Below are 27,362 nucleotides of genomic sequence, written 5' to 3' on the forward strand. Positions count from 1 at the left end.
ATTCAATTAATTTTCAGTACAACAACACTTGAAAGCCAGAGTTTTATTTAATGCATCTTTAATCTACATATACTTACTTCCTTTATGCATCTATATAACTTCCATGTACTTATGGATCTATGGACCCGATTCACAGAATTAACTTAAGACAAAATCCTAAACTTACTACTTTTGGTATTCACAGAATGCACTTACTACTTTTGGTATTCACAGAATGCACTTACTACTTTTGGTATTCACAGAATGGATTTACGACTACTAACTTTACGTCCGCACTCGGGCCGGAAATTACGTCCCGGAGGCGGAGCTTCTGGCCCGGAGGCGGAGTTTCTGGACCAGAGGTGGAGGTGGAGTTTCTGGGGCTTCCGGGTCGGAGGCGGGGCTTCCAGCCCGGAGGTGGGGATTCCGGCCAGTGGCGGTAAATCCATTCTGTGAATACCAAAAGTAGTAAGTGCATTCTGTGAATACCAAAAGTAGTAAGTGCATTCTGTGAATACCAAAAGTAGTAAGTTTAGGATTTTGTCTTAAGTTAATTCTATGAATCGGGCCCTATATATTTATTACTTTTCTTTTTCAGCCTATCCAATGCCCTACACTATTTCTCACCTTATACTTCTATCAATATATCCTCTACCTCCACTCTATCATTCATCCCAAAGCCCATACCACTACTATGAGCCCCAAAATAACCCTTTCTAGACTCTTCCCTACTCTACCCCTTCTTGCATCATCTCATACCTCTTTTTCTATTCTGGTTTCCCAAAACAAGCCTTTCTAAACCCTTCCCTCTGACTCTTCCCCTCTACATCCCTTTTTCTCATCCCAAGCCTCCCCTCATTGCTATGAGCTCCAAAACAAACAGACAAAAACAAGCATTGAAAATGCAATAGGTCTCGCCCTCGTTTAAGTTAAAGGAATTCTGTTTGTAATTAGGTGGCTTTTTAGCTTTGCTTTTATTAGTGTTTTTCAAACTGTCATGTACATAACATACATATGTATGCATATATGTATATGTATATGTATGCATGCATTTATATTTGTATTTATATAGATATGCAGATGTATATATATATGTGTTTATATATGTATGTATATAAATATACACATACATATATATAAATGCATATGCATATATATGCATATAAATATATATATACATATATATGTGCATATGTGTACGCTTAGTGAGAGGTAGCGAGAGGGAGCGAGAGGTAGCGAGTAGAGAGTGAGTAGTAGAGAGTAGAGAGTGAGTAGTAGAGAGTGAGTAGTGCAGGAGAGTAGAGAGTAGTAGAGAGTGAGTAGTAGAGAGTAGTAGAGAGTGAGTAGTAGAGAGTAGTAGAGAGAGAGTAGTAGATGAGTGAGTAGTAGAGAGTAGTAGAGAGAGAGTAGTAGAGTAGAGAGTAGTAGAGAGTAGTAGAGAGAGAGTAGTAGAGAGAGTAGTAGAGAGTAGAGAGTAGTAGAGAGAGTAGTAGAGAGTAGTAGAGAGTGAGTAGTAGAGAGTGAGCAGTAGAGAGTCGTAGAGAGTGAGTAGTAGAGTGTGAGTAGTAGAGAGTGAGTAGTAGAGAGTAGTAGAGAGTAGTAGAGGGTGCGTAGAGAGTGCGTAGTAGAGAGTGAGTAGTAGAGAGTGAGTGGTAGAGAGTAGTAGAGAGTAGTTGAGAGTGAATAGTAGAGAGTAGTAGAGTGACTAGTAGAGAGTAGTAGAGAGTGAATAGTAGAGAGTAGTAGAGAGTAGAGAGTAGAGAGTAGTAGAGAGTGAGTAGTAGAGAGTAGAGAGTAGTAGGTAGTAGAGTAGTAGAGAGTAGTAGAGAGTGAGTAAAGAGTAGTAGAGAGTGCATAGTAGAGAGTGCATAGTAGAGAGTAGTTGAGAGTGAGTAGTAGAGAGTAGTAGAGAGTGAGTAGTAGAGAGTAGTAGAGAGAGAGTAGAGTAGAGAGTAGTAGAAAGTGAGTAGTAGAGTGAGTAGTAGACAGTAAGTAGTAGGGAGTAGAGAGTAGTAGAGAGTGAGAAGGAGAGTGAGTAGTAGAGAGTGAGTAGTAGAGAGTAGTAGAGAGAGAGTAGAGTAGAGAGTAGTAGAAAGTGAGTAGTAGAGTGAGTAGTAGACAGTAAGTAGTAGGGAGTAGAGAGTAGTAGAGAGTGAGAAGGAGAGTGAGTAGTAGAGAGAGTAGTAGAGAGTGAGTAGTAGAGAGTACTAGAGAGTGAGTAGTAGAGAGTAGTAGAGTAGTAGAGAGTGAGTAGGAAAGTGTGAGTAGTAGAGAGTGAGTAGTAGAGTAGAGCATAGAGAGTAGTAGAGAGTAGTAGAGAGTGAGTAGTAGAGAGTAGTAGAGAGAGTAGTAGAGAGAGAGTAGTAGAGAGTGAGTCGTAGAGAGTGAGTAGTAGAGAGAGGTAGAGAGAGACAAGCTCTGAAGATGAAACCACGCCTCTGTCTCTGAGGGACATCAGTGTCACTGCCCCAGGGCAGCAGCTCTGAAAGAAAAGAGCGGAAGTGAAAGCACAGCGAGGCCAAAAAAGGAAGGGGCAGGGATGCTTCATGGATCGGGGAGGAGATGGGGGGGGTTATTCTTTCACTGAGCACAACTGTGCCTTGGCTGGGGTTTAAATGACGCTACTCGGGAGTAAACACAAAAAAAAAAAAACGGGAGGAAGAGGGAGTAAAGACAACACAGACAACCGGAAGGGCGGGAGTAAAGACAACACGGAAAACGCGAGGGGTAGATGGGTGGTACAGGAGTAAAGACAACACAAACAACAGGAGGGATCGGGAAGAAATTGAACAGGGACAATGGGAGGTGGGGATCTGGAAAGGCAACACAAACTACCACGGAGAGGGGGCCGGAGCAAAGTGAACACGGATAACGGAAGGTAGCAAAGTAAACGGGGACAGATAGTGCAACAGGAAAGTTACAATGCAAGCTGAGGCATGATGCAATTTAGCTGTGACCCGGAAGCATGTTAAAGGTCCAGCCAGGTGGTGAAGTCAACAATCCAGTGACATCTCGCAAACGATTTTCTTTTAAAGCTCAGTGCGCCCCTCTGAAGCAAGGCGCCCTGGGCCGGGGCCCAGCTTGAACATAGCCAGACACGGCTCTTATGTCACACTTGGCATGGGACCCTGGCCAGCTGTTGAGGGGTGCATTCCTGCTCAGGCCAAGACCTAAAAATCCCCTTGAGGGCGAGGACAGAAATGGAGACCCTGACCCACCTAAAGCCCTAGGTGCATACGTTACAACACAAGAACTCAAGAGAGACGCAGCCTCTGCGCTGAAAGAATGGATCCCAATGAAACAGCAGATATACCGAATAGATGACACACTTCAGACCCCCTCCCAGTGGGGTAAAACAACTGACCTGGGTCTCCGCACAGATGCAGTGATGACTTCAGACACACATCACTATTCCTGGGGTTACAGATGCTCTGCGTCGCCATGGAAACAGTGTGCAATAAGCGGGATGTGCTCTTCCAAACTATTGTCGTCTTGGTTGTCTCGGTCTCCCAGCTCCGGACACTCCCTGTGTGGTGGGGGACTATTGGGTGTCACTAACTGAGGGGCAGGCCTGCACTAGTGGCAAGAGTCTTTTGACGGAGAGCGATGTGTTTGATGGAGGGTGTGTGCGTGGGGTCTACTGATGTAGCCTCGCTCCGAAAGAGGGAGAGAGTGAGAGTGTGTGTGTGTGTGTGTGTGTGTAGGTTTGGTGCAAGAACTAGTGAACTGTTGTGCGTGCGAGGAACACGGTCCACGCTGATGTGCGCGCCCAGTAGCATCTGTGCAATGATTGGTGCAGCAGCAAATGCGCTGTAGTGTGCACCGCAGCGCTAGCTGGCGGGATAGTGAGAGGCTAGTAGCATGTGCCTCAGATCACTCGCTGCTGAGCAGTGGAGCCGGAACCGGGGGGCAGCAGCAGCTCCATAAAACGTGAAAGATGGGGAGCGAGCATTAAGGGACTGTCCACATGCCTTTCTTCTGGTGGCATTTGTGGTGGTCTCAAGGACAGCAGGGCACACAATGTACCCTCGGCCTTTAGTGAGGTGACGTCCCTGGCAGCACCTCTGCAATGGAGTGCAGTGCACACAATGGAGGCGTGGCTGATCTTGTCAGGAGTATATCCGTGTGTGGGTGGGATCAGTGTGTGTGGTGTGCAGAGGAAGGTGTATTTTGTATCACATGCTTTGGAAATGTGTCACAGTGGACAGGTTTGGCATCACCGGGCTCAGACTAGTCCCCATGGTGTCGCTGTGTAAAAGGAGTGGGGGTGCAATGCGAGAAAAGTAGGCCAAACAGTAAATGTGTGACTTCCTTTTATCTGTAAATGATGCACCTACTAAGATGAAACAAGATATCCCCGCCCCTAAAAAATAGTAATAATAATCTCATTTAGTGCAATGTAACTAGTGCTCATGTAAAGCGCCACAATGCCCTTGGACCGCAGTCCGCTCTGAGAACACGCCTTTCAGACAATATGTAATATTTTTGAAAATATGGTTTCCAGGAACTGTGCAGCACTCGAAGCCGGGCAGGTTTTCTGTCGCGTTTTGAAAGCTGTGATGGATACCTCGAAATACTCACGCTTTGAAGTGTTCCAACGTGAGCAGCAATTGAGTGTGCAGGGCGGGGCAGGCGCAAGCGACACTCAGGAATCCCTTATTCTACATTCGTAGAGCTGGGGCTGTCCGTTTAACCTGATACTGTTTCGCCGGGAGTGCAAACCCAAATGGAGATAGTATCTTTTCTGTCAGAGTAGAGAGCGAAGTTATTTAAATGGCGGAACAATGAAGTGTAAACTGCACAGCTGGCAAGTCCATGCCAAGTCTGAAAACTTCAGCCAGTTCTGTTTTTCAGCACTTCTTGCATACTGGGACCAGCGGCGTAGCACAAATGCCACCAGGGGCCCCAATGCAAGCAGGGGGAATGGCCTCTTTTAGTAGGAACGGGTCTGCACTAATTCAGGGTAAATTCCGGGCCTATACATTAAGCTATTTCCAATGGAAAATACAAACTAGAGAAACAGCACCCACCATGCCCATACACACGGCTTACCCCCACATATAAACACAACAGCCATGACTGGCAGGTTTTAATTCACAGTGAGAACATATCGGCATAGAACTTGTTTACCCTGAAAATGGTGCCGCAGTGAAAGAGTAAGCAAGCACGGTCCGCTAACACTTTCGTCCGTAGCAAACGATTTCTTGTCTTTATGGGGCCATGTGTTTAATCACATGGCTCCATAAAGATAAGAAAGCTTTCATGGCAGAAGGAAGGCAGACGAGCCCGTTCAAGTGGGATGGTTCAGAAAGCCAAAAGTAAACGTCACAAACACCTCTTTTCCAATGGCTGGCCACCGTTTAGCATAAACGGTGACGCCAGCCAATGGGAAAGAGGGGCGAGGCTTAAAGCCCTTTACAGAAAATACCCCCAAAACTTTAAATCTCGCCAGCGAGACTGCGCATGTGTGCAGCCCACGCCAGCCGAGACCTAAAAAGTCTAAATCTTTCCCTCTTCAATCCCTCCACTATCCTTTTCAATCCAAATAACAGACTAACATGTCCACCTTTCAAAATAATTTCATATTTCACTATACTAATACACCACTAATCCTTCATGGGTTCTGGAGTAGCATGCTACTTGCCGAAAAAACGCATAAACAACCTATCAGGGGTAGCAAGCACTATATAAATGCAAACTTTTTTCCCTCTTCTATCTCTCCACTATCCTTCTCAATCCAAATAACTAACATATCCACCACTCAAATTACTTTCATATTTCACTATAATAATTCACCACTAATCCTTTATGGGTTCCGGAGTAGCTTGCTACTCACCGGAAAAGCGCTTTGACGCCTCGTCAGGGGTAGTAAGTGCTATATAAATGCAATTACAATACAATACAATAAGACATGCTCCTCACTGGGCCGACGCTGCAATGCCCGACAGGCACCCACGAGTGGGCTCTTTATCAGAGATCTTTTGTTCCAATGACGTATGTGAAGTGTGGGTGTAGGGTTGCTAGTGTAGATTGGTGTTCTAAAGTGAATGTGCATGCAAAGGAGTGTGTTGAGTAGTCCTCAAAAACTATTTCTGATCATTGAGTCTACTTGTCTAATTAAAACCGTGGTGGCTATCAGCAGAGACAATGATCTCTGATAGCTCAAAGGGTCAACATGTTTCTTGTCGTTGGTTAAGTCAGTAATGATTAGTTTGCAATCATCGTCAGGACCAATTATTTCTAAGCTACACCGTGATTGAAATCTGGGGTCTTATCAAAGATTATCCAATTACAAAGTAACCTAATAGTGATGTACCTTCATATAGAGTTTTCTAAAATGAAAAAGTCGACCTGAAATAGAGTTAAAACCATAAAACAAGTTGCCTGCGTAATACATGTAACCAAGAACATATTCTTATTCTTAGTGCGGCATGCGTAATATTGTTCAACATGCTACTATCAGTATTGGTGCAGCTAGCACAGTGACAGACAAAACACATAACAAACAAGTGGCACACTCTGGGGTAATAGCAGGCATTTAGATTTCACACACAGTGCCACAATAGGTAAAAAACTCACCCAATTAGGGTAGCACTTCTGCCTCCTCACGTGGGAGCAGATATAACGTTGATTTAGCATGCTAGAATGCAAGTGAAGAGACGCTGTAGTAATCCCATAGTAGAAGTTGGGTACTGTATGTGAGAAGTTGGCTTGGCATATGCTGTCCACTAGTTATAGTGGGCACCTTGCACCAGTACAAACAACCCTTATTTATGATTAGGTTTAAGACAACCTTTATTGAAACCTATCCTAGTGGTAGCTATGGAGAGCAGCCTTCAGGCTAAGTCTTGAAGGAGTGTAAAGCAGCTTGGTTTACCAGATTATAACCTCTTGAATAACTAAATGAAAGGAGAACCACACAAGGTATATAGAAAATATATGTGTATAGCCGGGTGCGTAGGTGTCAAATGGTGTCGGGAATCGTCGTTGATTTGAATGGCGATTTGCTGCAAACTGCTGCTGCTGTGGAAAGGAGAAGTGTCCAGTGTGATCCAAGCCTGGATCGAAGATGTGAAGAACCTGAAAGCAGAGGGGACAGAGTCTGGGACACTTGCCAGTGACCAGGGGCACGATAGTTTAAGGCCCACCGATGTTGGGTGTTTCAGGCGTGAAGAGGTGAAGCTTGACTCCACTGCCACGGGGACCAGGAGGCATCGACGATGACCACAGTCCGCAGGCTAGCTGTCCCACGAAGGATGTCGAGTGCTGGGGGGTCAATTTCCGGATTGGAGACCATCAAGCCTTGGCAACGGCAACCTACGTGGTGAGAGAAAGATGGCTTCGGTGTGGACCAGCAATGTCCTGTGGACTCCCCAAGTGATGGAGAGTCAGGTCACGTCTGGAGCAATCAGGTAAGCCCATTGAAAGTCAAAGTACCCTTCTCAGGGACCCACAAGTCGACGGACAAGGGATCGCGAAGGGACCTCGAGAGGAATCACTAGATACCAGCCCGCGGGTCACTCGAGGAGTGTAGGCCAGCAATCTTCAGTGGAATCACTGCTCGGGGTCTGGACTACAAGAAGGCCAACGCACAGCCTCAGGGATCGCCAAAAAGCATATGCTGCTGCAAATGGTCACGGTGTCCAGGGGTTCGGGCTGCACGGTCCCCACGAGGGCTTTGGATCTCAGAGTTGCTGAGAGCACGGATCGGCCTCGGGGAAGCTTGGAAACCCACCTTCTGTGTTGCAATATCATCGGTGTCCTTTGGGAGCACCGTCGATGCGAACTGGACAGATGCGTCTTTGGTGCCTGCATTGCAGGGGAGTAACTCCTTTACTCCAAGGAAGATTCTTCAGTCATCCAACGTTGTGTAGATAGTAGAAGTTCTGGGATTCTGTAGCAGAGTTTCGTCCAGGTAAATCGAAAGTCCTGTAGTCAGGGGTACCTACTTTACACCCAAGGAAGGGGTGGGACAAACTCTGGGGACACACCTATGGGAGGGTCAGGACAGAGGGGTGGCTACATCCATGTCCTTTGTCCAGTTTTGCACCAGAGCAGGGGCTGAGTGCCCCTTCAACCGGTTTGAGCTGGACTATGCACAGGGACACCAAATGTGCCCCCAGTGCAGACATCAAAGCACTCTTGGAATGCACCCACCCAGCCCCAATACACTAAAGCCTGTCTGGGAGGTGGTTACACCTCCCTGTGACAGGAAACCTATTGTCCAGGCCTCCTGCTGCCGGAGTTTCGTCCAGCAGCAGGAGAGTAGACTCGTGTCTGTGGCTGGCAGCATCCATTTTGTGATGCCAGGGTCTGTGAAGCTGGTACCGGGTGTACTGGTGCTGTCATGTTTCTCCCTCTAGTAGGGTGGAGTCATACCTCCCACACCAGTTACTGGTGTGGAGGTATGATTCCAAGGTGTTTGACACCAAACACGACATGTTTCCATGCAGCCATTCCAAAGTTAGCATTTAACGCAAGGTTACAATGCACTTAAGAGTATATGGTTTGGCTGCATCACAAACAACCCCGGAATAAAGGTTCGGAAAGCTGCATAGGGGCTCTGCTCATGCATGTGCACCCTCTCACATGAAACCCAGCACCCTGCCTTCAGGATTGTTAAGGCCTGCCATAGGGGGGACTGATAGGTTTACATGGGCAGTGATATGGAGAGATATAGGTAACCTATATCTCAGGAAGGGGTGCATACACCACCTTACATAGGCTGCTGTAGCAGACCTATTGTGTCATTTGGAATGGCTTCCCAGGGGTGGCATAATACATGCTGCAGCCCCTGGTAGGCCCCTGGGGTACCTATGCCCTGGGTACATAGTATACCATATACTAGGGACTTATAAGGGTATCCCAGAATCCAATCTGGAGTGTACCTAAAGTACATGGAATCCATTTTAGGGAGAAAGCAGATAGACTGGTGTCCTGAATAGCAGGATCCCAGCCAGACTTAGTTGAAAACCAGTAAAACACCAGGAAAAAAGTGGGGGCAACCATGCAGTCAGATTCCACGTTCCGACATAACCCCGCCCTCCCAAATGAAAGGAGATAAGGCTAACCTTGCCCAGTTGAGCCTTTATTCTCTACCACTAGGGATATTGTTGCTGCCACCATGGGGCTCTAGCCCCAACCTTTGTGAAGCTTTCTGAAGCTCCAGGGATTCCCTATCTAATGCCAATTGCTCTCTCTTGATTCTTAGCTTAGCTTTCTCAAACTCAAGCAGTTGGTACTTCTTCTCATAAGAGGGCTCCCTTTTATGAGAAGAAGTCCTATAAGAAACAGAGCTCCCTACAAAGGTTCCAGAATGATTAGACTCCTGAGAAGGAGATCTTGATCTTCTTAGTAATCTGTTAACCCTTCCAGGTGGGGTAAAGAGAGGGCCACTGAGGCCTTCTCCCCCACCTTCAGGAAGAGTTGGATTGTCCAGGGTAGAATCATCTTGATCCTCCTGGTCAGCTTCAGATTCTAGGTCCTAGATGTTTTCACTTCCTGGCCTGTCCTCCTCTGCTGCTCGACTCAACTTGCCTGCCTCATCAGACCCTGGGGACTTTCTGAGGTCATCTAAAAGCAAAGCCTCTATGAGGCGTTGAGTGTCTGGGTTTCTCCCTGTCCTCGGTTACCTAGATGCACACATATTTCTCAATTTCTGAAATGAGATATGGTCATACTTAGTTGGCAAGGAGCCACTGGCTTCTGCTCTTGAAGACTGGGGTCATAAATAGCAGAATCCCAGCCAGACTAAGTCGAAAACCAACAAAACACCAGGAAAAAAGTGCGGGCAACCATGTAGTCAGATTCCACCCCCCTACACTGTAGGGGAGACACGTACACAAACCATTTTGTGGGACTTACAGTGTCGTAGTGAAGACTCCACAGGACGACCTTCCCAATCTCTGCTGCCACTGGAGTGGAGGAGCGAGAAAACCGGGCAATTTAAAACCCCCTCGTGGTCAGAAACTCTCAGATGGTTCCATTACAAGTGCCTGGAAAAGCTAGACCGAGACATGGAGGTAAAAGTATAGGCGCCATCTTAAGTGAACATGGAGTCATCAAATGCGCTAGTAGATGCCTCCGATCTCTCTGGTAGCCAAAAACGTGCGTATATTAGTGCCCTAAATAAATAAAACCTGGACCGGCTTGGCATTAGTACTGGCACCCAGGACATGAACATGTTGGTAGCGCATGCGCGAACCTGGCGTATGGTCAGGCTACCTCCCAGCTTCATGATACAGCTGGGAGGAGGCGGCGCAGTGCCTGGTGTCTCAAGGGGAGATGCCTTGAGAATGCGGCGTAGAGGACGGTGCCGATACGCGCATGCGTGTCAGAGCGGTCAAAGTCCAGTTTCCTCTGGGCATCATCTCAAAAAGGGAGGCCGATTATGCATTGGTATGGTGAACATTGACACAATATGTATCAGAGCCATAAAGTTGTAGCCTAAGGGGGCACTGACCCCGAGTGCAATGGAAATATACTTAACGTGGTGTAGAAATGTTTTTAAAAAATTGAAAAAGGAGTAAACATAGTGCGGTATCCACTGTTTAGGAGCCTATGGGCATGAATGCCAAATCATCACCTCTGGGGACTGTCGATGCTAGTACAAGGGGATATATACGATGAATTATATCCCTAATAACAGGAATAAAGTTTGCCATGGTCACGGTGTAAATATTACATCTGGAGGTAGGAACCATGGTGACTGTACCTCTGCTATGAAAATTGATTAGGCATGCCATATAGTAGACAGTCAATAATGATACAGGCAGGTTAAATGTAGGACCGCAAATAGGTTTAATGTATATCAAAGTATGCTGCTGGAGGTCCATGGGGTAATCCCCGTGTAGTTGTGTGTGGTCATATCATATAAATGATGGGGCTGTGTGCAAATGCCCCATGTGGACTAAATGTTATTTGTGTGCATATCACTGGCAGGGTGGCTAAAGCCGGTGATTATGATATGTATACAGAAGTAGTCATGTGGTATTCCTGGAGGAACTCATACACAGCATTTCGCTACAAAGAATGCCGTCCAATCCACTCACATGAGCGGACGGACGGAAAAAATCAAATTCTTTCCCTTCTAAACAGGGTGCCTTTGTTCACGCATGAGTGTGCCTCCAGAACAGTCCACAGTATGTCTTCGGCAGACTGTCCTTCAGTTAGAAAATGTGTGCACATTTTGGTACTTAATCTCTTGCAACGGATGTTGCTGCAGTGTTCCATGATGGGTGTTTTGACCAGTCTAATGGTCATCCCTATTCATCTTTTGTTGCAGGGACATGTCACAATATATATGCAGTTTTCAGTGTTGTAGTTTGTGTGTGTTTTCTGTACCCAAGTGAAGGTACTTGTCAGTCTAACCTCTTTGGTAGCGGTAGAAAAGGCACAGACTGCACATGAACCACAAAGGAAATTGCTTCTCACTGGGGGGTAGATCCCATAGTGATTTTTTTTCAGCTCTGGAGGATGTGCGTGGCCTAGTATGTACATACATGTCTTTTAGATTGGAGGTTGCCTGTTTGTGGAATCCTCCGTGTTTCCTGATAATTTTTCGTAATTTATTGAAATCAGGTGTGAATGTAGTTACAGAAGTCAGTATGTCTTCTTGTGGCATTGTGCCTCATTGCAACACGGTGTTCCAGTTGTTATGCTAAGCATATTTTCTGGGAGTTCTGACACAGTTTGGAGGTAGTCTCGGGCCATCAGATTGTTGGATAGCAATAGTGCCTGTGTGTGTTGAAGTCTTGTATGATACTACAATTGTGACGCAATCGTAAAAACTGTCCGTAGGGGAGGTCCATGTTCCTGAGTGCTTTAGGGTGATGACTGCTATATAAAAGAAGACTTTTACAGACATTTGTTTTTTTGTATGTGGTAGTTTGTAGTCTACCCCCCATCAGGCAAATCATGAAGTCTAGGAAAGGTAGCTTTTCCTCAGAAATATTACTGGGAAAATGTAGCTAGGGGTTCAAGGTGTTGCTCCAGTAGCAAAAATCCTTGCATGTAGTCCTGTCTCCTTTCCAGAAGATGAGGATGTCTTCAATGTATCTGCGCCAGAGAGATATGTTGGTATTGTAGGGGTTGGACTAATGAAAGATCTGTCCCTCTCAAAAGCAGCCATGTAGAGGCATGCTAGACTTGGGGTGAATGTACTCCCCATGGACGTCCCCTGGGTTTGGTGCTACAATTGGTTGCCACATTAGAAAAAGTTATAAACATGTTTTCCTCTGGCAGTGTCTGCACTCAGACAACAGCAAACTGCCTCTGCTTGATGCATAATTTTACTTAAAGGGCCCACACACTCTAGGGAGATGGTGGAAGTCAGACCTGGGAATTATAGGCACACTCCCCTCTGTTTCTCTAGTTCCTTGGAATGGCAGGGCTCATGGATGAGTGCACCTCAGGATGCTGAAGATCATGCCCTGGCTCTCACCTAGATTAAGGTGGCCGTGGCTAGGCTACCAGACTTCAGGACTTAACCCGAAGTTGTCTACCCGACTGCCCCAGTGAGGCCCCAATGTTTCGGTCCGAAGACTACATTTGGAGTGTACATATGATGTGTGGAAGAACATAGGGTACAGACTGTTGCCAGTTCCACCTTTGGGCTTCCATTACATGGACTTCAAGGGGAGATTGAATCAGTTTAGTGAAGTAGAGTGTGTTTGTGGGGAGTAGAATATGATTGGGGCCCCTGAGGGAGTGAGCACAGGAACATGTAAAGTGTGAGAGGTTGGATGAGTGAGTGTGTGCCGTCTGTCTGTTTGAGTGTAATAGATGAAAGTAGGCAAGAGAGGCTGTAGAAAGTAGTAGACAAGAACAGTTCAAATTAAAAAATACAAGTGCAGCACTGTTCCTAGACTCATCAGATCAAAAGAGAGGTATGCTATCCTGTGTGAGAATCTCTGAAGCCTGAGAGATGCATTATGGAATATGAAGCTGGAGATTTTATAATCAGCAACATGTTCATTCTAATGCGCTTTGGAAGCCACTACTTGTAGGTCACTTCAATGACACACATTGTAAACACAGAATTTACTGCGCTTATTAATAATCTTTAAAGGGAAGTGGGCACCAACCCTCCTGAAGTTTTTATCTACTTGACATAAGATTTTCATATTCATGCAGTCCACCACAAACACTTTTACAGGCCTAAACGGTGAGCGGCATTGGGGTACAAGTTGGTGCTGAGAAGCATCCATAAAGCACTATGTGGCATGCAACAAAAGTTACAAATGTCTATATTGTGCTACAGCAGGGGGAAGTCAGCTGTGCAGTCACATGAGAGGAACAGGCTAACATTTGTCACATCAGGGCTCATGTCTGTGGTAGAGGCACAGGATAACATTCATCGGAGTTCACATGTCTGTGTCAGAGGGACAGGCTATCTGAGGTACAAAGACAGGCTAACTTTCATCACATCATAGCTCATAAGTCTGTGGTACAGGGACATGCTACCTCACATGTCTGTGTTACAGAAGCATGCTAATATTCATCACATCAGACCTCACATGCTTACAGTGAGGGACAGGCTAACATTCATTCCATCAGAACTCATGTATGTGGCAGAAGGACAGGCTAATATTCATCTTAACAGAATTCACATGTTAATGGCAGTGGGACAGGCTAACATTCATCACATTAGGGGTTGCATGTCTGTGGTAGAGGAAGAGGCTAACATTAATCAAATCAGAGCTTGCTCTGTGGCAGAGGGACAGGCTACATTTCAGCACATGAGAACTCACATGTCTGTGGTGTGGGCCAGGCTAACATTCATCACATCAGAGCTCGCGCGAGATAGCTTAGGACTCACATGGAATATTTGCAAGCAACTGAATGGCAGTATCACCCGCATCGACAGCTCGCTCCTGACACTTGAGACACAGTCAGTGACAAACCCGGAGCGTGTCCAGCATCTGGCAGTGGCACGCTCTGAGCATACCTCACTGTTAGAACGCCTGCGATGTCTTAACTACACTGCGCACTCAGCTTGTACCAACGCCACCTCAGATCGTGTAGGTCAGTTACTGTCGTGGTTGATACGTCAGGAGCAACCCCAACATCATATCTTTTTGCAGCGCTCTCACACTGGACAGCTTCTCCACACTCAACATGAAATCCATGCTGAGCTCATGCGTCACTACTCCTCCCTATACCAGTCGACCCTGGCAATCAAAACGGACCACCAAGGCGCCTTTTTTGCCACGATCAGACTCCCTGTCCTTACCTCAGAACAACGGGGGAGCTTGAAGAGACAATGACACAATTGGAGATTTGTGAGGCCATTAGGGCCCTAGCGACGGGCAGGGCTCCGGGGCACATTGCCTCCTGGCTGAATTTTATAATGCTTACACTGCAACGTTTACCCCCCTTACATACCTTGTATAATGACGTGTGTGCAGCAGCCAGCCTCCCTGCATCGTTATGTGAAGCCCTGCTTATATCTCTGCCAAACGCAGACAGAGACCCTACTGCCCTGGATCCCACCATCCCTTAGCACTACCAAAACAGACTACAAAATACTGTCTAAGGTCTTGGCTGACCGACTGGCTCCCCTTGCACTGTTTCTGGTACACTCGGACTGGAATGGGTATGTCCCAGCCCGCAGCACTTCACTAAATCTATGACGCGTCTTCACACATCTCCAAATACTCATCCATTAGGTGGCCACATTCTGGGTGCCTGATACTAGACTTAGAGAAGGCCTTTGATTCTTTGGATTGGGAATTTCTTTTTGTGGCATTATCTCGCTATGGCATCAGAGATCGTTTCCTCCGAATGATCAGGCTACTCTACACTGTGCCGGTGGCTAGAGTGAAGATGGGCTCATATCTCTCAGACCTCATTGCAATCTGCAGAGGCACCCGGCAGAACTGGCAGCTATCTCCGTTGCTCTTCTCTCTGGCTGTAGAGCCATTAGCAGCTGTCATTCGAACACATGGCCCAGAATGGGGCATTCCGTGGGGAGATGGGATACACACAATATCACAGTATTGAGCCAATCTCCTCCTGCACCTCTGAGACATTCGGATGGACTCTACCTTGCTAGCTCGGACACTTAGCAACTTCCCGGACCTTTCTGGCTTAAGGTTCAACTGGGCCAAGTCATGTCTGTTCCCCTTTAATGCAGACTCTCCGCCCGCGCTTAAACAATCAGTGGCGTTCCCGTCACGTGGCAACCATCCTTGTTTAGGTACCTGGGGATTAGGATCTATCATCAGCCAGCGGAACTGTTGGAAGGTAATCTCGGAAGAGCCATAACGGCAGCTAGATCCCAGATGATGTTCTGGCACTCGCTCCCCCTCTCAGTCGTGGGACGAGTTGTGCTTCTTAAGATGGTGGTTTTGCCTCGCCTATTGTACTACTTCACCAACCTGCTCCTCTACAATGCACCCCCCATATTTCGTAAATTTGAGAGTGTCATGAGGGAATTCATCTGGAATAAAACCCGTTGTCACGTGTCTCTCACAAAGCTGTATTTACCCATCGACCAAGGCGGACTGGCAGTCCCCATCATGGAACAATATTATCTCACCTCTCAGCTACAATGGATGACCAGATGGATGGCGGGGAGGCAACTATCTGACACTGCCACCTTTTCACCTTCCTGGGTGCTTCCAGCACTACTCCGATTGTTTCACCTTTGTGCTCATGAGAGGCCACCGGATCCATTGCTCCTGAGGGTCACACACTGTGGCTACCGGCAAAGCCTAAAAATTAAGTGTGCCATTGTCCCGTATGCAGTGGCACTGCCGCTACTGGTCACACGAGAGGCCAGGTCACCACTACTCTTGCAGAACTCACCACTTGGCAGACGGCAGGCATGCAGACATTAGGTGATCTCTACCAAGATGATGCGCTGGTAGACCAGAAGGGCCTACCCCCGGGTCAATTCTTACTTCATGCCTCCCTGATAAGGGCGCTGGGCAACAAATGGGGAGAGATGGCGAAGGACTGACAGACACACCTGACTCTCCAATAACTACACATCATGGGGTCAGGGAGACAACTCACAAAATAAATTGCAGCCTCATTACACCTACACACAGCGGTGTCGCTCCTGCAACTGAGACGGTGATTGGACGCAGATCTGGCCTGCCCCTGCACTGACAAGGAATGGGCTGCGATTCTAGAAAGCCCATTCAGAGTCCCCCGCAATGCCCGCTTTCACCATATCCAGTACTACGATACATAGAGGGCATAACTTACTCCTGCCAAAATAAATAGATACATCCGCCGTGCAGATGCTTCATACCCCAGATGTCACACACTACATGCTGCTCTCCTGCACATGTTATGGGCCTGCCCGCTCCTCATCCCGCACTGGCAGGGAGCCATGACTCAGTAATTCTACTGCACGGGCTGTGCACCGGTGTACACATGGGAGGCATGCATTTTGGGGCTTTTCCGTAACAGTAAACATCACAGGGTGATCACTCATAGACCTAGGAACGCTGATTGCCAAACGTCTGATCACTAGGTGGTGGAAAGTGCAGACACCTCCTTATCTGATAGCCTGGTGGCAATCAATACTGACATGGGCCAAGGCAAAGAGCATCGCACTGTGCACGGACTTAGTAAGACCCCTATAGCCACCTACTGGGACACAGTCCTGCAAGTCTTCCACAACAGGCCACACCTGGCACACAATGACCCAGAACACACAAAGCAGCAAGTGGGGGAAGGCAAAGATAGTGGACACACGGCACAATAGCAAACACGAGAGAGGGTAGCTAACATCAGCATGCTCGCCTCACACTCCACCCGCGATCTGATAGCTGCTTAGTAAAGTGTATGTTGTTAATATAGTTGGCGGCACAGAGGGAAGGGCAGGGAAGGGGGGATCTCGTGAATGGGCCATGTTACCCTTTTAGATCTTATTTGTTCCTACTTTTTCCCCTCTGCCTCCAGCTGTTGCTGACACTGTTCAAGGAGGACTCGTTAACACAACTAGATCCCACACTGCCTAAAAAAGTGCAGGTAACCCCCATTTTAAAACAAAAGGAATGCATACAGGGCTTATCTTAATAACTTCCTCCCTATCTCGAACATCCCGACCCTGGCGAAACTTCTAGAAAAGTGCGTGCATTTGTAACTCTGCTTACACATTGACAAATTCCAACTTTTAGATCATCAATCAGGCTTTCAGGGAGATCACAGCATGGAATCGGCACTCATTCACATTATGGATGACATTTTAAAAATGTTAGACTAAAATGAATCATTCCTCTTGATTCTCCTTGACCTATCATCAGCCTTTGACACTGTTAATCACTCTCTATTCTAGAACACAGGATGGGCCTTTCGGGGCCGGTACTTCAATGGTTTACATCTTTCCTCCACAACAGATCCCAACGAGTGAAGGTGAACCAATCAGTATCTCAGCCCTCTACCGTTGTTAAGGGGGTTCCTCAAGGGTCCGCCCTCTCACCCATACTCATCAACTTATTCTTGGAACCACTAGCTAATGCTCTGAACTCCGCAAACATACTTTCCCACATGTATGCGTATGACACACAACTATATCTGAAAATCACATCCCCAGAAGACTTCATATCACTCAACTCTACTCTGACAAACACTCAAAACTGGCTCCCTGAGAACCATCTCATGCTCATCACCTCCAAAACGGAATTCCTCCTCATTGCTCCCCCTAATCACAATCCCAAGATCGACCTCTGGTTGAAACAGCTTACACCCTTTAACTGCTCTACCCTCATCATTGATTCAGCTAAATCCCTTGGAGTCACTCTAGACATGCACCTGAACATGCAGAAGCATATCAGCAATGCAACCAAGGGAGCTAAACATCAGATGAGAACACTAAGGAAACCATTCCTTCCTCCTGAAGACTTTAAGCTGGCAGTACAGGCTCTTGTTCTGCCTAGGCTTGACTACGGTAGCTCCACGTTGTGTGGTCTTCCCAAACATAGCTTGGCCCCACTAAGAGCTTCCGTCAATGCCGCAGCCAGATTGATTACTGGTACAAAACAAAATGATCACATTTCCCCAGCCCTACAAACTCTCATCTGGCTGCCATATGAAGCAAGAATACAGATAAAGATTGCCTGCATGACTCACAAAGCCCTTTATTTCAAGACCCGCATTTATCTGGCTCAAAAGCTAGAATTATCAGGGGTTTGCAGGCAGTAACGAAGTGCAAGTTCCTTGCTTTTGAAACCACAGATCTTCCACAAAAAGAGAACGAGTCAAAGAGCTTTCTCAGTCATTGCCCCAAGGATCTGGAACTCTCTCCCACCAGAAATCCATCGAATCTCATCTACCGATTCTTTCAAAAAGGAAGTGAAACAAGCATTGGCATAGCCAATAGGTCTCGCTTTTGGGACCTTATAAGTATTTAGTTATGCAGCACAATATCCTTGGTGCAATAACATCAATTCGAAGGCGAGACCTATTGGCTATGCTAATGCTTGTTTTTAGAAGCATGGCATGCAGTTTTAAATGTAGGCTGGTAAGAAAGGTGCCAACCCGAGGGGCAAGGTCTAGAGAGAAATAAGATAGGAAGAGAGGCGAGTTATAATGAGATAGCACAAATAGAAAGGTGAAGCAGATAGAAAGAGAGATGAAAGCAAAGGGAGTGATAGATGGAGTGAAAGAGGTAGAGAGAGCATTGTAGAGAAAAATAAATAAAATAATGGGAAAGGTGAGGGAAAGAGGACATCAATAAAAAGAGAGACATAGAAGGCCCATAGGTGAGGTGAATTGAGAGGCTAGATAGTGTATGAGAGGTGGGGAAGAGAGAGATGAGGCAGTGAGTTGTGAGGCAGAGAGAGAAAAGAAAGAGAGAATGGTGAGGTAGAAAGAGGCATGCAAGAGGTAGAGAAAGGTAAGGTATAGATGGCAAAAATGATAGAAAGGGTAAAATAAAGAGAGATGAAATTAAGAGGGAGGTGAAATAAATGGAAGAGAAATGAAGTGGGATGAGATGCAAACAGAGCAGCAAGATGCAGAAAGAAGAGAAAGTAGAGAGAGAGAGAGAGAGAGAGAGAGAGAGAGAGAGAGAGAGAGAGAGAGAGAGAGAGAGAAGGGCACTTGAGGAGAAGAGCGGGGCAGAGAGCTAGAGATCTAGAGGTAGGATCGGAGAGAGGTGGCAAGTTGAGGTCATGAGAGGTAAGTGCTGTGGGGCACTGAGGTTTATTGAAAGAGAGGTGTGATGTACAGAGCGAGTTTAAAGGTAGAGCAATAGTGTGGTAGGTACGTAGCCTTGAATAAATAGAAAGCTAAAAAGGGAGTGTTTAGGTAAAGGAATGAGACATGGGACAGAAAGGTGCAACAGAGAAAGAAATGTATTGGGTGGTATAGAGAAGTGACAGCTAGTCACAGAGTGTGGTATGTAGAGAAGTAAGTTAAAGAGAAGGGCAGGGATTTAGTCTCTGGTCCGGTAAAAAGAGTTAACTTACAGCAAGAGAGGAAGAGGGAGAGATGAAGGAGGGAAATGTGAGTAGAGGTGGGAGGTAGAGAGGAGTGTTGTTGGTGTAATGTCTGCATTTGCCTCAGAAGAAGGTGTTTAACTTGTCACGCTGCTAAAGTACAGTGCTATTGAACCAGCTGAATAGAGATTAAAATTGATAAGAGAAAGGGAGGAGCATTATAAGAGCATGAACCGAAGGGCACCTTGTAAAGACGAGCCACCGAATAAACAGCAGCAGGGGGAGGAGTGGGGGGGGGGCGGAGAAACGGGTCAAGGAGGCCGAATTTGATCCCGGCGTCTTGTAGGCGGGGATGAAGTGCCAGCAGATTTTTCCTTTTGACCGCCGCCTCATGTGAAAAATCTGATGTGACGTGAATCGGTGCTCCATCATGATGAAATGGTACCCCATTCTTTTTGGCCGCCTGTAGTGTAGCCTTGGTATGTTGGTGGTGCAGGAGATAAACTATGATGACTCTAGGGGGACTAGGGGAGCGTGCTGAGTTGGCTCATAGTTTGTGTGTCTGCTGGAACTCCAAGGGCTCCAAGGACACAGGCTCCCAAGTCTGATACTTTACTTTTTAGTCTCTGGATATGAACCCCCTAGTCTGACTTTGGACAGTATAGTCGATCAAATTCATGCACCTTCTTATCCATGGACCTGAGACACAGGAGCATTTGCGAGAGATCAGTCTGCAGGGATTTGATATTAGATGCCATGGGTGTGATGGTGGTGTCAGAAGTGGACAATTTGGCTCTCATGACAGTGAGCTCCTTAAGGATTGTTGCTATATTATTTTTGGCCATGGCATCAGATTTGGCAGGCGTGTGGGACGCCCCCCTGGATATGGTGGCCTTTGTGACCAAGATGGGAAAGAAGAATGGGAGATAGCTAATGCCCCTGAGTACCCACTCGCACAGTGATATCCACAGTGTGCACTTGTAGTGGTGGGGCAGCTAGTCAGAGGAGATCTGGTCCAAGGAAGTTCCCAGGTGCAAGCCCCTTTCTGTCTTGGAAGGTCTGGGTCACCTGTGAAGCAATGGATGGCAAGGTGAGAGCCAGCAGGCACCTGCTGTGTAGATTGCCAAAGGGCCCATTCCATGGGTGAGTCTGGTGAAGCTGTGAGTATAAGGCCTGTCACCCCACAAACCAGAAAGCAGGGGTGATGTCCCAGGGGACCAGGAATCAATGAGAAATCAGCCCCATCATAGGCTGATACTCTGCTAGTCAGTCCCAGATAGCGCTGGTGGTGGAGGTGGGGTCTCCAGTGTCCGAAGAGCTTGAGGGGGCAACAGGCTATCATGGATGTTAGCATGGGGCTGTGAAACCGAAGGTTCCCAAAGACAGATGCTCCTTACCTCTGGCAAATGCCCAAGATTCATTGTGCCTTCTAAAGCCCCGCCCCCACAGGCCACCACTGTGGGAGGAGCATCAAGAGTCGAAGGCCTTAAAGCATGGAGGGCCCTCTGCTATCATTCCTCTGCTCCCGCTGTGTCTTTAAATGTCGGGTAGAGTACACCAAGCCTCGAGGGTTTACTGGAGTCTCCTGAAGTAGCATGCACCGAGCAGGGTGTACAGCACCCGTAGAATCTGAGACGGGATGACCCAGAGCAAACCAGTTCCTCCAAAAGCAGATTGGGCGAATAGAAAAAGGAAGCCCTGCATGCCGCCATGCTATGATGACGAGAAGCGCTAGGGCTGCAGGTGAAGTGGCGGTGGGGAGAAGGACCCTGGGAGCCACCACAATCATTGTGTGACAAAAAAGTGAAAGTTAAAAAAACAAGCCCGGGAGTTGTGTGTGCACACGACTTAAAAGAAAAAAAAGGACGCGAGTGGTGGGCGCGTGCGCACGACGGCAAAAGTGAAAGCAGGCTGGCGAGTGTTGTGCGATGTGCACACACCATGAAGAGAGAGGAAAGCCAGATGGCGCCTCTGCTCGTCATTGTGCACGTAATCGCACTCTCTATGCCACCCGGTCGGACTTTTGAAAGCCCACTCACTAAATGTCTCGCCAGGGCAGCGCATGCGCTGGCTCAGGCGAGACCTGAAAAATCCTAATGAACAAGTTTCTGCCATAAAAAGGACTTAGCTCTACTGTTTACTAACCTACCCTCTATTAAGCGGCTCTGTTTGATTACTACATAATTGTACATCTAGGAATCCCAGTTTAAGCTTGCTATGCACACTTTTCATACAAATGTCTTTTTTTTTCTCTCCTACTACTATATCCTACCTTCCCTTAATGTGAAGGTGTTCGTGCTATGCAAACTTTTATATATAAATAGATAAAACTCCTGCAGTAAAACACAAGATAGAGCTCCTAAATGACCCTCCCAGACTGGGGGACATGTAACCTGCCAATGTGCAAAGAGGGTAATAGTGCAACGAGAGTATGTACAAATGTTACTAATGAAGCACGTAACACATGACCATATTGAGAGTTATATTCCATGATAACAGGTAACGCCCGTCTGTCACTGTACAATTCAGGCAATTGAGCGTAACTAGGGTATTGCAATTCGCATTGACATGTCAACTCTTTTGCTATGTTAAGGTTTGTAAAATGAATATTTAAATAAAAAACTGATTTAAACAAAAACAAATAATCAGAGATGAAACGTGTACGCAGGAGAGCTACAAACCATTATGTCCAACTTTGGCTTGAAGTGATGTCTCTTCTGCCTTTGTCTGGGAAATTGATGCCACTGGGGTCACTCCTGTTTTAGAAAGAATAGATGACAATATTAAAAAAAAAGGATTAATATTTCAGTCTGCTGGCTAGCAGACAGTTTAAGGAAGAAATTTGGTGGATTAGTCCGCTTATTGTTAGTAACGGCGGCAAGTGGCTGAATAGTCCGAGCAGAGACAGAGCACAGGATGCAGGAGAGGCCTTAACGAGAGACCAGATGTTCTAGTGGAGCCCCAATGTCCTGGCCCGAGAACATGGCCTCGTATGTGGAGTGTATTGGTGATGTGCAGAAGGGCATGAGCTACAGACCCCTGCCCATTCTTTTGGCGGTAGACACTATGGAAGAACAACACTGGAGCTGCATCAGTGGCAAGGGAAGAGTCTGAGGCCCGACCAACCCTGTGCGGTAGATGTATCCCGCTTCCGGTTTCCGACTAGCTTCCCAGGAACCAGAAATGGAGATGGCGTGCCGGGGCGAAGCAGCAGCGCGGAGCTTGGGGCTCTGTCAGGGCCATGTCAGCTCGATCAACGCAAACCCCAGCCAGGCAGGCAGAGGCAAAGGCTAGCGGTAGTGGCAGTCCTGAGCCCAGCTGGTGGAACCTGCTAGCACCTCTCCCCAGCTCTAATCCCTGCCCTAATCGGCCCGTGCCTCGGCCGGCCAGCTGGTTCGTGATGCTATGAGGGTGCCGTGGTGGGCACAGAAAGCGGCTCTCTTGGTGGGTGACATGGGGAAAACGATAGAAGGAAAAACTCATACAGGCCTTGTCGCCTGTGAAGGCCAGCTGGAGCAACACCCCCAAATGTGAAGGTCAAAGGTGTGATAGGGCATCCAAGGAAGGCCACAAGAAGATTACTTCCCCAATGTCTATGTGTGTCAGTGGTGTCCAAAGAGAAAAAAGCTGTACGGACTCCTCGCTGGAAAGCCATTCAGTCAAGCCCCCATGGCCCCTCTCCCTCGAAATTCAATAGTGGGGGCCAAAAACTTCAACTACACTCACTCATCCACGGCCCCAATGCCAGTGCACTTCAGCCAAGCTTGGGAAGAGGTAGCCCCCATCACCAAAAAGACAAATGCCCTGATGCTGCACGTGGGACAGGACATCTCACTTGTCATTAGTGATAGCAAATCATTCTGGGGTCTGAAGCTTGCCAACAACAAGAGGGCGGCAACACCCTGTAAACCAACACCCCATGCTGACAAGTTCCAGGCAAACACTGAAGGTCAATTAATCGAAGATGATGAGATTCTCAGTATTTTGCATCCAGTTAACCTGTCAAATCAGGAATGCAGCCAGATTTCGACTCCAACCTGCTCAGAAGAGAAAGAGGATCCATGGGAAAGATCTACCACTAACTTCCGTGGTCCAGAAAAGAACCCAGTCATCAGCCCTGCATTATCCAACACTTTGGAGAGCCTGTCAAATTCAAAACTACTCTTCACAGACCATGAGCTTTGCAGGGACAAAGATCAGAACAAAATGTACTTTATACTGTGGGATGCAATGGATGAAGTTCTCAGGACAATAGGCCAAGCATCATTAATGCATGTGGACAAGTCAGACATACAAATAAATATCCTGCAGTTGCTGGCCACGCATGTTAAGAACTTCGGCACACGGATAGACAACCTCAATGCCTTAATTACTAACATCCAACAGTCTACTGACAAGCCATTGATCCCTTGTTATTGTTCCTACCTACTAGGGAAGATCTCTGCACTCTCTGAAATTATGTTCGAACAGGTTTAAGAATGCAAAGCAATAGCCAAGCCTAAGCCCATCTTAATAGATTTTGCTTCAAGACAATTCAGCTTATGGGGACACCGTCTAAGTCAGATGGAGAAATTTTGAACAAGGTCTCAGAAGCTCAAATCTCATTTCACAAACAGAGTGATACCAATTCACTAGATGTGGGACCAACTGGCTGAGGTAATTCAGATGGCATTGATATGGTATCCAAAGCAAACACAAGGAGATTATGGACAGAGTGCTGAAACTTTTCAAACAATTACCCCCAGTCACAGATCTGGGTTGAATCCATCATCATTCTTTAGCTCACTTTGCCACCTCAGTTCAGACACAGCTATATGCAAATCAATCCTGACCCTGTGCTTCATGGGAACAGTCCAGCCCAAACTGCCAAGCCATGTCTTCCCTGGACCAGAAACAAGCATCCTGGGACCGGGTTTGGGCTAACAGCCCTCACCAGTCAGGCTAGCTTGAATCCAGTGGAAAAGTGAGCAAGGGACCCACGTCTGGGCATACCCTGCCAACTTAGGGCGATCAAAGCCAACACAATCCCGGGCTCTCCATGCCACTGGAATCAAGCTATCCTGGCTGAAGAGGGATGAACCCCGAAACCGGTCCTAGGGTGTTTGTTTCCAGTCCAGGAAGGACCTGGCTTGGCAGTTCGGGCTCGACTGTTCCCATGAGGCACAGGGTCAAGACTGATTTGCATATGGCTGGGTTCAAACTGGAATGGCATGGTGAGCATAAAAACGATGGATTTAGGCCCATATCTCTGTACTGGGGTGAATGTATGACATTGTTCTGCATTCTGTCCATCAACTGATGTTTTTGCATTGATATGGTATCCACCATCCTTTCAAGGATAAATAAAAAAACACCTCTAGAAACTTAACAAAATGCTAAACTGCTGCGCAGAAGCAGACCACAATTATTACTCTATCTTTACTGAAGGCCAACAAAAAAACAATTACCTTCTGGGAATGACCTCAATCGGAGCCAACATGCGAGGAAGGCCACTGGTGCATGCAAGGCACAAAATAAAGAACTGAAAGAATCTTTGGAACAACAAGCTCCAGACAATAAGCGTGAAAGGTCATTTGCTGAAGTAAAGTGACACCAATCAAGCTAGTCCAGAGTCATTAAGATCATCCAAGAAGTATCAAACTTCAAACAGCTGACATGGAAGCTGACATGGAAAGAAGTACTAACCGATGGGCTGATGGTTATGCCCAATATAAATGCGCATTTAGCAACCCATGCTTCTTAGGAGTCAGGCAAAATGAGTCATGCACATTTATCATTGGCCACTTCCCTCCCTGTAGAGTAGAGGTTGAAGGATGATGAGATGGGCAGGATGGGAAAAGCCAACTTGACCGCTATACTTGCAGGTGGCAGCCTCCATCCAAGGGACGCAAATGTCCAAGGGGACTTTCAAGGTGGAGTGGTACACCCCAATAAAACTAGTAGTATCTGCCCCATATGGAATAAATTTAAGGGAGGTGCTACGTTAATTCTCCACCCAGAATATGTTTCCAAAGGATTAAAAGACATCCTTAACCGAAGCGATATCTTTAAATTACTTTCTGTACTCCCTGGTATGGACAGGATTGAGTCAAAAGAGATTGAATGCATTGCCTTTATTCTTGGCACCCACGACATCCCAAGCAAAGCCACTAAAGTGCAGTTTAGTCACAGGGAGGTTGCAAGAAAGATTGAGGAGCAATTAAATGTGTTGTCTTAATGGGGTATCATTCTCAGCAAACCGTCTCCCCCAAAATACCCTTGGATTTTGGCCAAAACTGGTCACAGTTCGCCTCAGAAGGACTCAGTTCTCTGTTGCCCAAAAGGTTCAGAAAAAGAAAGGGTAGGTATGGAGCCATTAAGGATAACAAAGGATTTCCCCAACAATACAAGGGGATGCTGGATGGCAAACAACCTGAACTTAACAGTTCCTGAGAACCATAGAAGCCTGATCCCAAACAGATCTTCACCTATACACCGAAGAATCCTGCAGTTCTGTTCCTGAAATATCCGGGTGTCAAGAACTTTGTCTGCCAATGATGATGTAACTAAGGGTATTAGCAAAAACAACATAATTTGCCTCCAAGATACTTGGCAATTAGCTGAGACTGCATGGACAGACCACCTTGAATATTTTGCACCAGCTGAACCATCCCCCAAAGGGTGTCAACCCTCAGGTGGGGTCTCAATTATTATTCAGAAAGCCTTGGCAACAAACGTCGTGGTATTGGCTACCGTACTTGGAGCTTACATATTCATATAACTAGTTTCGGCCATCAAACAAAATCTTAGGGAAAAGTTACAAATCATCATAGGGTGCATCTATATTAAAACAAAACAACTAAAAAAAAAGAACATCAGTGGCCAAAGTTGTAAAAATCATCAAAGCTTTATGACTGCAATATCTGGAGGCCATGTGGCTACTTGCTTGAGACGTCAACATGTTTCTGTTAGATACTGCGGAGCCATTGATTTGGGTGCAAGAGAAGACGCAGCTTGGTTCATACCTGAAATCACACTGGGTAGAACAAGAACGACTCTGCAAGGAAGAGATTCGCTATCCTCCTCAATCAACTAGGTCTTAGAACCTTAAATGGCAGAGGCACCCTAGACAATCCTTCAGCCTGCACATTCATCTCACAAAACAGTTAATTATTAATAGACTACGTCTGGGTTTCTGCTGAGAACTTTAACCAAGTGAGCTGCTTTGAGGTGAACCCAAGCCTGATTAGTGATCATGCAATGTTAGCTTGCTCTCTCTCCATGAGCATGTCTAGTTGGCCCGTGGCTGAGGTGATAGGCATCCATGAAGAGGTCAGCTCTCTCCGCAGAATTAATTGGAGTTCCGACTTATCAGTCGAAAAAGTTGATGTACTAAAGAAACTCCTCATGGCAGACCTGCCTGGCCATGTCTCATCCCAATCGCAATGGCACTCCCAAACATCAAAGCTATTGAACCAATTCTCTTTACCAACCCAAGTGTTATGGCCGGCTAAGGAACTCCCATTTTTGCACTCATCAAAGGAACTAAAAATGCTCGAACGGAAGCTGAACAATCGACTGAGAAGGAGCCGGACCATTAATAATACAGACTCACTTACTGACGAAATAAGAAAAATAAGAAAGGCATACAGATCAAAGCTATGAGAACCTAGTAAACTGAAATAAGAAAACAGTGGGTGGAGATGCATGAGACTTCAAAGTTAAGAAACTCTCACAAATTTTGGAGGCTGGTACAGCAGAGGTATAATGGAAACAGTTTGAAAAGACAGCCCTCCATATCAGCAGCTAAGTGAGTAAACTATGTTACAAGTTTATATCTTACAAATACAGAATGTTATTCTGAGGAGGCCTGGACTCAGGGAACAGGGTCCTCTGTGGGCACCTGGGTACAATAGGCAATTAACCAAAAAAATAGGGACAAATTGCGATCAATCATCATCTCTGCCCAGAAGGAGCCCCTGGGCCCAATGAGCTACCAGCTAGAAT

General features: G+C 46.7%; 1 protein-coding gene across 15 annotated transcripts in view; it reads right to left on the reverse strand.

Annotated features, from left to right (window-relative positions):
* Nucleotides 1-27,362, reverse strand: part of LOC146810485 (uncharacterized) — a 144,127-nt gene that overhangs the window by 62,362 nt on the left and 54,403 nt on the right. For 10 of the 15 annotated variants that reach the window (XM_085617486.1, XM_085617492.1, XM_085617488.1 and 7 more), the window contains one exon: nt 22,058-22,132. The exons of the other annotated variants lie outside the window; for them this stretch is intronic. In XM_085617486.1, the coding sequence (XP_085473612.1) occupies nt 22,058-22,132 (75 nt within the window). The remainder of the gene's footprint in view (nt 1-22,057; nt 22,133-27,362) is intronic. 15 annotated transcript variants of the gene reach the window in all.

Source organism: Triturus cristatus, chromosome 7, assembly GCF_964204655.1.
Source record: "Triturus cristatus chromosome 7, aTriCri1.1, whole genome shotgun sequence".
Taxonomy (NCBI): Eukaryota; Metazoa; Chordata; class Amphibia; order Caudata; family Salamandridae; genus Triturus; species Triturus cristatus.